Source organism: Arctopsyche grandis, chromosome 6, assembly GCF_051622035.1.
Source record: "Arctopsyche grandis isolate Sample6627 chromosome 6, ASM5162203v2, whole genome shotgun sequence".
Lineage (NCBI taxonomy): Eukaryota > Metazoa > Arthropoda > Insecta > Trichoptera > Hydropsychidae > Arctopsyche > Arctopsyche grandis.
Window position 1 is genome coordinate 12,348,666 of NC_135360.1, and position 9,400 is coordinate 12,358,065.

At 35.5% G+C, this 9,400-nt stretch overlaps 2 protein-coding genes across 2 annotated transcripts; one reads left to right on the plus strand and one right to left on the minus strand.

The window, feature by feature from the left end:
- Positions 1 to 149: 149 nt before the first annotated feature.
- Positions 150 to 3,584, plus strand: MetRS-m (Methionyl-tRNA synthetase, mitochondrial). Its single transcript, XM_077433790.1, has 9 exons — positions 150 to 298; positions 855 to 1,135; positions 1,209 to 1,328; positions 1,406 to 1,511; positions 1,595 to 1,710; positions 1,791 to 1,939; positions 2,026 to 2,231; positions 2,298 to 2,492; positions 2,573 to 3,584. Exons 1-9 carry the CDS (start codon positions 229 to 231, stop codon positions 2,965 to 2,967), a joined length of 1,638 nt encoding a protein of 545 aa, XP_077289916.1. The 5' UTR covers positions 150 to 228; the 3' UTR covers positions 2,968 to 3,584.
- Positions 3,167 to 4,500, minus strand: Adi1 (acireductone dioxygenase 1). Its single transcript, XM_077433791.1, has 3 exons — positions 4,268 to 4,500; positions 3,841 to 4,140; positions 3,167 to 3,772 (listed from the first exon to the last, which is right to left on the minus strand). Exons 1-3 carry the CDS (start codon positions 4,394 to 4,396, stop codon positions 3,650 to 3,652), a joined length of 552 nt encoding a protein of 183 aa, XP_077289917.1. The 5' UTR covers positions 4,397 to 4,500; the 3' UTR covers positions 3,167 to 3,649.
- Positions 4,501 to 9,400: the final 4,900 nt, after the last annotated feature.

The following is a 9,400-nucleotide window of genomic DNA, read 5'->3' on the forward strand; positions in this document are numbered from 1 at the left end:
TCGAGGAAAACAAATACGTGGCAGAATTATGCTGTATGATGCATTCTAGAACGCTATTGTGTGCATATAAATATCTATGTATATATTTTTAGATTATTGAGAGTTTTGTATGTTGATGGTAAGATATGGCCATTATTTGATATCTGTTTGATGCACGTAACTGTCAATTCGCACTTGTCAGAACGAGAACAGTCTTAACCGGTCTGTGATTAGAGTGGGTTGTGTGTGATGTTGTCTCGTCTATCAGCGGCTGCCAGGCCGCTCTATGTCACCACGCCTATTTTTTACGTGAATGCACGTAAGATATCTGCAATTTAATTCACCTTGAGCAAAAACTGTTACATGTAATCAATGCCGAAACACTTCAATACATAATCGATTTGTTTTCGTATTTTTTGCTCTTGAACCAGACACTCAATCAAAAACAATTACCTATTCATTGGGAGACTATATATATACATTTATGTGTATACGAATGACCTTTAGCCGTTTCTCAATTATTCAATCTGATTTGAAAAAACGTTGTTATTTTATATATGTATATAAATTGTTATTCTATGTATGTATAAATATATGTACAATTAGACAAAATTTTTTTTATTCCAAAAAGATTTCTATCCCAAATCGTTTTGAAAGAAATTGTTCATTGCCCAAATCGTCTTGAAATAAATTGTTTATACTCCAAACATAACAGGTTTTGTTATGTAAAGATAACGCACGATTGTACTTTAAATCATTATTATTTATGGTGTAATTATCATCCATTAAATAATTGAAAAATAAATTCTTATTTTACGTTTCTACTGCATGTATGTAACAATAAGATTCTAATTAGAAAATTTATGTATTTTCAGCACCACACATTGGCCACTTGTATTCTGCGGTTATTGCCGATTCAGTTCAAAGATTTAGAAAATTACTCGATCCTGCTACTCCTATAATTTTCAGCACAGGTACAGATGAACACGGGACGAAAGTTCAACAAGCCGCTTTGAAAAAGAAAGTCTCACTAGACAAATATTGTACGTCAGTTTCTGATGAATATAAGAAGCTCTTTGAAGATTGTGGTGTCGAATTTACAGACTTTGTACGGACGACTGAAGACAGACACAAGACTGCCGTTCAACATTTTTGGGTTTATTTCAATTTGAGTTGATTTTTATTTATTTATTTGTGAAAATTTCAATAGCAACAATGTAAAATTCCAGAGTGAATTGAAAAATAGAGATTTTATATATTCATCAAAGTATTCTGGTTGGTATTGTATCAACGATGAAACTTTTCTAACTGAATCTCATCTGCGCAAAGATACGAGAGATGGCAAAGAGGTAAAAAATGATAAAATATAAATGTATTTACAATAATTAATGTGCAATGGAGATAATAAAGATTAATTAAATTGTAGGTGTTGGTTTCCATAGATTCGGGTCATTCAGTTGAATGGACAGAAGAACAAAATTATATGTTTAGGCTTAGCAGTTTCAAATCAGATTTAGAAAATTGGTTCAAAAGTAATATACATATCTACATAAGTTATTTTCTTAAATTTTTTATTCTGTGTGTATGAATAATATAAATGTGAATTATTATCCAGAGGATGTCATCACCCCAAGAAAATACCAAGATATAATAATGCATTCAATGATAGACTCGTCTTTTTCTGATATATCAGTTAGTAGACCCTCAGATCGTGTTCATTGGGCCATTAAAGTTTGTAATACAATACCCTGTGTATAATATTTCATAGAAGTGATTTTAATAACAACTTATATATGTATGTATAATGTTAGGTCCCCGATGATCCCTCCCAAAGTGTCTATGTATGGTTGGATGCATTGATAAACTATCTTACTGTTGTTGGTTATCCAAATGAAATTGATATGACAATCAATAGTAGTTGGCCTGTCGATTTGCATGTCATCGGCAAAGATATATTGAAGTATGTGTCTTATTTAATATGCATATATATCTACACATATACCATATTAAATTAATGTATTTACTTAAAAATCTATTTGTTGGAAGATTTCATGCAATTTATTGGCCTGCATTTTTGATGGCTGTTGGATTAGAACCGCCTAGGAAAATTTTATGTCATGGACATTGGACTGTCAATGGGAAAAAAATGTCAAAATCGTTGAATAATATTGTCAATCCTTATGAAACAGTAACTAAATTGGAAGCCTTAAGATACTTCCTTTTGCGGGAGGGGACAATGCATAGTGATGCAAGTAAGGAGTCTAAATATTTTTCGATTTATTAATTTAATGTGAATTTTATTTGAAACTATTTTTCAGACTATAGTGAACTGAAAATGAGTCAAATATTAAATTCGGAACTGGCTGACACATTGGGAAATTTACTTAATAGATGTACAAGTACGTTGCTTAATCCTAGACAGGAATTTCCTCAATTGCATTATGATGAGTTCAGAAAAATGAAAGAAAACGAAGCTACGCATAAATTGATCTCACTAGTTGAAAACCTTTCTGGTATTACAGTATATATTTTCAACTAATTTTTAAATTCATAATGTACAACTTATAATCATTGACTTTATGTGAAATTCTAGAAACCTGTTTCCGGCATTACGACAACTATGATTTCTATAAAGTGGTCGATTGTGTTATTGCTGCATTGCATTCGGCCAATTTGTTTTTCTCGGAGTACAAGCCTTGGGAACTCAGGAAATCTTTAGAGACACAAAAGGATCTCGATGTTGTATTGCATTTAACATTAGAAACTATCAGAATATGTTCCATAATATTGTTGCCTATCATACCGAACATGTCAACAAAACTATTAGACAAACTGCTCATACCTGAAGAATATAGGACATGGTATTTCACCGAGTACATTAGTTGGCAGAATGATATGATATTAGAAACCAGAAATATTTCTTCTAAAAAATTATTATTATTTCAAAAAATTGCATTAGATATTCAGAAAGAAGTAACAGTATCTTAAAATTCTTGTTTTTCAATTGATATATTTTGTTAAAAATAAATTTGAACTATGAGTGGAATGTGTGTAAAGTTGTAGGCCAATGTAAAATTATTATGTTTTTAGAAATATTAAAATCGTTTTGCTGCTGTATATAATAGATTTTTTATAAAATTAAATTATTTGTATAAAAATGTGATTTAAATAAAAAAAAATCTAAATTAAAAATGATCAATATTAACAAATCTTCACATCCTACTATACTGATTAAACAAATATTCGAGTCAAAGGTTATTTGCATTGATATGCACCTATCACGAACATGAATAATAACATGGCAACAAAAGTCACAAAAAAATTGGAATCTGATTGATTAATAGTAAGGAGAAATTGTGTAAATAAATTTGTTTAAATTCAGCAATTTATTTATTATAGAGTAACATAACGTGTTATGAAAGATTAGTTTGATTATGTTGACATTTACTTATTGACCTCTTGGGTAGTAATAACATTATGATATTGAGAAATATTTATTGTATAAAAAAACGTGTACAGTATAAAATTTTTAACTTATTGACTTAACTCAATTTTACAAAAAAAACTAGTCTAATTTTATGAAATATTTTAATATCAGTTTGATTAAAAAATATAAAATATTTATTTGAAGGATTCAATAACAGCCATATTTTTTAACAATTATGATTTATTAAGCAAATCCTGCCTTCAGCTTATTTAAATAGTTAAGTCTACATTCCATATTATCTACCGGTCGGTTGTACGGCAACCACACCGGTTCCCCAATGAAAAATCTTTTTGCACGGATAAAATTCTGAAAAAAAAAACAACTTAGACTTAAAACAATACAAAATTCATACTGAATAAAAAAAATCAGCTTACGTTTGTATCCAACGTGAAGCGATGATATATCCCACTAGGTATAACTATCATATCACCAGCTATGACTTCAATTCTTATCCAATTATCTTCCTTATCCCGCACATCAAAATAACCAGAACCTTCCAAAACCAAACGAATTTCCTCATCGGTGTGTAAATGTTCTTCGTAAAACGACTTTAATTTCTCTTCGTAATTCTGCAAACATTCTTTGGAACATGTAATATCATCTTCGTACGTGTATCCTCGTTCTTTTTTTATCTTATCCAAAATCCCGTCTGTTTTATAAGTATCACAATTGATCTAAAAACCGAAATAGAAATTTGAATTATAATACCTGAAGATCTCCATGGTAATTTTTGTAAATAAATCAAATTATAAATAACAGTAATATTCAATTGGGTTAGGATTCAAGTTATCAGTACAATACCTGGAAGTATTCGACTCCTGTGGTCCTCTTGAGCATCGGTAGAGACAGAGGACACGGAGGATCCCTCTGTTGAGGTAATCGCTGGTCTGTTCCAGCATCAGCTTTGCACATATACCACGCACGTACCATCGTAATCGCTTGAACCAACTGTCAACTGTCACTGATTAAATGTCACTGTGTTGCTAATGTCAGTTATCAAGCTAGCTTATTGCGCACTAATTTTCTGCCACTACGAAGCATTAAGCAATAAACTAATTTATAGGCTGTTTATTTATCTATAGATGATTGGTATGATATATATTTGCTTAGTTAAGTTTTAGTTTCAACTTTCATCTGATTTCATTTTAGATCGCACAAAATTATTATTACTATTTTTATTATTACTAGATGTAGGACAGCCAAGGGGCTGCTCATTGTTCCAATGTTGTAAATCCTTTGTAAAAAAGGTTCGGCAAACCTTTAACAATGCATTTACAACATTTGAACAATACGCGCCACCTTCTGGGTCCGGGCATTAATTATTACATACCTCCTTTAGGATTACAATTCAGGAAAAAGTTTGCCTCTGTGGCGGCTCGCTTATACGACATGGTCGAGTTTGGTTGCCTTCCTGCGAGTGGGAACCAACTCGGCTGGGTTCGGAGAGCTGCTACTCACTCTGTCTTCAGCTGTGATATAATAAACACGTGCATTAACATGCCAGTCGTCTCATTCGTTCATCCCCCATACTGGTGACCCCCGACATCGAGCCACGCAGCCTCGATCAATTTCAACATGCCGCTCATCCCTGCCTCGCCGAGCCAGGCGGGAGAGCTACCCGCCGCGCCCCCATCGCCATCAACACAGCACGCCGCGGCCCGCGGGTGACAATAAACGAGCAGACACGGCTACCTACCTACCTACCTACCTACCGACGTCCAGCCACAACGTCGATGACAGGTGCTTTAAAAAATGGGGGAGCGAATGAGACGACGATCTTGACAGCTGGATGTGGAGTCATGCGCGATCCACTACACACAGAACGGTCATCCAGCACCACAAGACATACACCACCTCAGCACCATCATCATCATCAAGGCCCCGTCCGTCCCCACGAGCGTCGTCACGCCGAGACGGGCGGTAGCGCTACAACACCTCCACGAGCCACAACGACTCACAGTCCAGCTCGGAGTATCATCAACCACATCGATGCCCCTGCCGCCCCCGCCGCCCCACCAACCGACATCAGCCTCGGAAGAGCGGCGCCGCCGCAGCATCGCATCGCATCGACGCGACCATCGGACCACCCACCGTCCTGCTCGCGACGTCACCGCCCTCGAATCTACCGACCATTCAGGGCGGTACACCTATGTACACAGCGGATGACCCACGTCAACATTTTTTTTCTCCCCACTCAATAATTTTTTTTTCTCTTTGTGTAACAATAATTTTTTTCTTTGTAATTTTGGTATCGCTGATGCTGGGGGGGGAGTGATGTGGCGGCTCGCTTATACGACATGGTCGAGTTTGGTTGCCTTCCTGCGAGTGGGAACCAACTCGGCTGGGTTCGGAGAGCTGCTACTCACTCTGTCTTCAGCTGTGATATAATAAACACGTGCATTAACATGCCAGTCGTCTCATTCGTTCATCCCCCATACCTCTTATCCGATCGTTTTCATACTTTGCCATATTGCTCATTTTGGTCATCAATATAAGTAAATGGAGCCTCCGACATTACGATAGAGATAAAATATCGTATAAGAAGCATTTCAGGTCCGAAGATTTTTAATCTCGGTGACAGTTGGTAGTCATTAATTTTATACATAGATGGCGGTAGTAAAAAAAATATATTGGTGTTTTTATTCAAAATAAAATTTTTTATTACGCTTATCCAAGTGATCAAACTGCTATAAAACGAGCTTATGAACTTGTTACTCTTCTATTTATAATGAATTACTTATTTCTAATTGTCAAATTTCAATACCTTAAATTAAATTATACTACAATTTAAATTAGAATAGGTGACTCGTAAATTGTACAATGTACGTACACATTTACAGATATAAATTATAGCGATAATTCTTCGTTTTTAAATATTTTCTAGATATAATTGTTCATTTCGAGTGTCTTTTGAACTAAAATTTATTTGTAACTAGCTGAACCCGGCATGTGTTATAATGCCACAATAATGCATGCAATTCCCGTTCCCGTTTCTCGATGTGTTTCAATAAGTAAATGTTTCTGTTTAAAATTAACACTTAATAGTCAAATTAAATTACAGTAATGCTAATTTGTCGGAAAAACGCAGTCGGCGAACACATTTGAAATTATTCAATTATTTGTTTATTTTACCTTAACAAAGCAGGTGGCAACGTGAACACATTTGAAATTATTGCGTTGCAATGCCACTCATTCCTGTTTTCCTTTCGCCGTTCCCGATTTTGGGTGATTTTTTTTACAGAAACCATCGCCGGCATGCACACTATAACTCGTGTAAGTTTCATCGCAATCGGTTGAATGGTATAGGAACGCATACGAGACAGACAGACAAACATTGATTTTTATATATGTACATACATACATACATATATAGATAATTCATTTATTCTATTATTTTGTACCCGCATACTTCATTTTCGTCAAGTTCAAAAATCTCATTAATCCCTATAAAATTTCTATATCAACTTATGTTTTCCTATCTTTATTAAAGATAAAGTCCTATACAAAATTTAATTTGTTGAGGTCAAAGCTGTTCGTTATTTTTTATTAAAGAAATTGCCATAATGGTTATTATAGGTTTACTAAAATAATTTATACACCAGCATCGATCAGCATGAATAATATTTTGCTATAAGTTGATATTAAAAAAATATACATATGTCATAAACAGCATTTTTTGGATATGTAAATCGTAAAACTTTTATCAGATCGGAGCATTATTGCAAACAAGTCGGTCAAGTATACAAACGAGTCTGAAACTAAGCTGTATGGATCTGGCCTATTTATCTATCGTTTATTTTTAATTGAAAGGACACACTCAAAAGTACGGCACGGAATGCTTACATAGATTCCAGCTGTGGTAGTTGTGTCTTCATCATTTTAAATTTGTACGATCTTATTATTTCGACAAGTTGTTCCTATATTTCTTCAAATATGGGAATCTTCGTTATAGACCACTGTTAAACCAAGGTTAAAATATCACCGAAAATACTCCAGGGGATGAGTTATCTACAGGGCCACACCTAGAAATTCGGCCGCCTGTGTACAAACTTAAATCGGCCGCTCTTTAATTTTATCAGCATTTGTATAAATCATATTAATGAAAAAAATGAAGTGCTTGCGAGTAGTGCAAAAATCTATCCTTGTGAGAAATATAATGTTGAAAATTTTAATCACAATAGATTAACCAGAAAAACAGACAGAAAACTAAAACGTTTAGTTTTGAACAGGACCAGACGACAAGAGAGACTGAACATTTTCAAGTTCATTCATGAAAATATAGTGTTTTTACCCCCACCCCACATCTAGAACATTGTTCTTTTCATGACCAACCAATACTCAACATCCTTGAAGAAATACATCTGCAAAAATAATAGAACATAAAAGACCTGGCTCAATGTGGACCGAAGCTATACCTACTACCCCGTTATATCCCCGAATTATAGTTTGAGTGTGTTACAAGTTGTAACTCAATATCTGTAATCCACAAGTATATAACAAGAAAACCTAAATGCATTTTAAAAAGTACGATGTCTAGTTTCGTATTTTTAAATGAATATAATTTTTTCGACTCTCATTTCTTTCGGCCGCCTTTATATTTCGGCTGCCTGTGTGCGTTGCACACATTTGTACATATATTAGGCGCGGCCCTGGCTATGGGATAGATCACGACGGAACAGACTAGGCATGCTAACGTATATTTTGCATGTGCAAAACTATCTAAAAAAAAACACGTGTCTACCAAAGATCGGCGTTGGGACAATGCTTTTAGCACATGCTTTTTTATTCTCTTGCTTTGTTAGCTAATGGAGCGGCCTATTGTTATTTGAAAAGCACCAAGCCAACGCCTAAAGGTCTGACCGCACTCAGCACATCAGAGTTGGTACAAAAGGCAACTCTAAACACGGTGCACGTGGCACGTGGTTTTTTTTAGATACTTTTAAACATTTTAAAAAAATGGGCCTCGCCTCGCACATATTCATGGAACGCCCAGCACGCCCGCCCAAAATGACCCTCTGGGGTGTTTTCGGTAAAATTGTATCTTTGTATTTATCCTTTCTTGACAGTGATCGATAACGGTGTATCCTATATTTGAACAAATGTAGGAGACCACCCACAGCGGGGAGCCATGCACACGATGTGCCGTTCATCGCTGTATGTTTTCGCCATAAAGGTCTGACCGCACTATGCAACAACCGAACGATCCGACACTTCACAACAGTACGGGACCAAATATTGTTTGTGTGAAATTGTATGAGACATAACGCACTACGCGACAGCCGCATGACGTAGAACGACACCGTGCGACCAACTTTGATGCAAGGTGTCGTTCGCAACGTGACGCAGTGTCGTCGGAGTGCGGGTTGCCTTGCGAAAATTATTAAGTTCAAAAGTAAATTAAGCTTCCTTAAACCGTGGCAAAAGTTTATGGTATTCTCCTTCTTCATATCGTGACTTTAAAATAGCATGTAGCCATAATATTTTGGTTTTTCTCAACTGTTCTTCTTCCTCGCATATCAAAGATACTATAATAGCATCCGTTTCGTCCATCTTGCTCCGAAGTACCGAATGAATGATTGACATAATTTACTGCGTAGTGTCGCATCGCTGTCGGTCAAGTGCAGTTTACCTAATATTGTCGCACACTGTTGTGTCGGGTCGTATCGTTCGGTTAACGCATAGTGCGGTCAGACCTTAAGTCTAGTTTGCACCTTAAACACCTCGATTTCGTGAAGCCAAGCGTCCCTCATATCAATTGCTTTTAAATAAACAAACTGATCTTACTCTACATACATTTCAATATTATGTGAGACGTAGTGATTTTTTTGTCGATATATACCTGTGGACAAATCCAGCTTCCATTTTCAAATATCAACAGGCGGCAATGCGTTGGCCACACCGGCTTGTTTTTTACCGCACCAAATGACCGTGTTT

Excerpts from the sequence above, each read along its gene's own strand:
- Adi1 (XM_077433791.1), bottom strand. The coding sequence starts at position 4,396 with ATGGTACGTGCGTGGTATATGTGCAAAGCTGATGCTGGAACAGACCAG. Across the intron at positions 4,141-4,267 it reads CAGGAGTCGAATACTTCCAG|ATCAATTGTGATACTTATAA; the intron begins GTATTGTACTGA and ends TTCGGTTTTTAG. Across the intron at positions 3,773-3,840 it reads GCTTCACGTTGGATACAAAC|AATTTTATCCGTGCAAAAAG; the intron begins GTAAGCTGATTT and ends TTTTTTTTTCAG.
- MetRS-m (XM_077433790.1), top strand. The coding sequence starts at position 229 with ATGTTGTCTCGTCTATCAGCGGCTGCCAGGCCGCTCTATGTCACCACG. Across the intron at positions 299-854 it reads TATTTTTTACGTGAATGCAC|CACCACACATTGGCCACTTG; the intron begins GTAAGATATCTG and ends ATGTATTTTCAG. Across the intron at positions 2,493-2,572 it reads ACTAGTTGAAAACCTTTCTG|AAACCTGTTTCCGGCATTAC; the intron begins GTATTACAGTAT and ends GTGAAATTCTAG.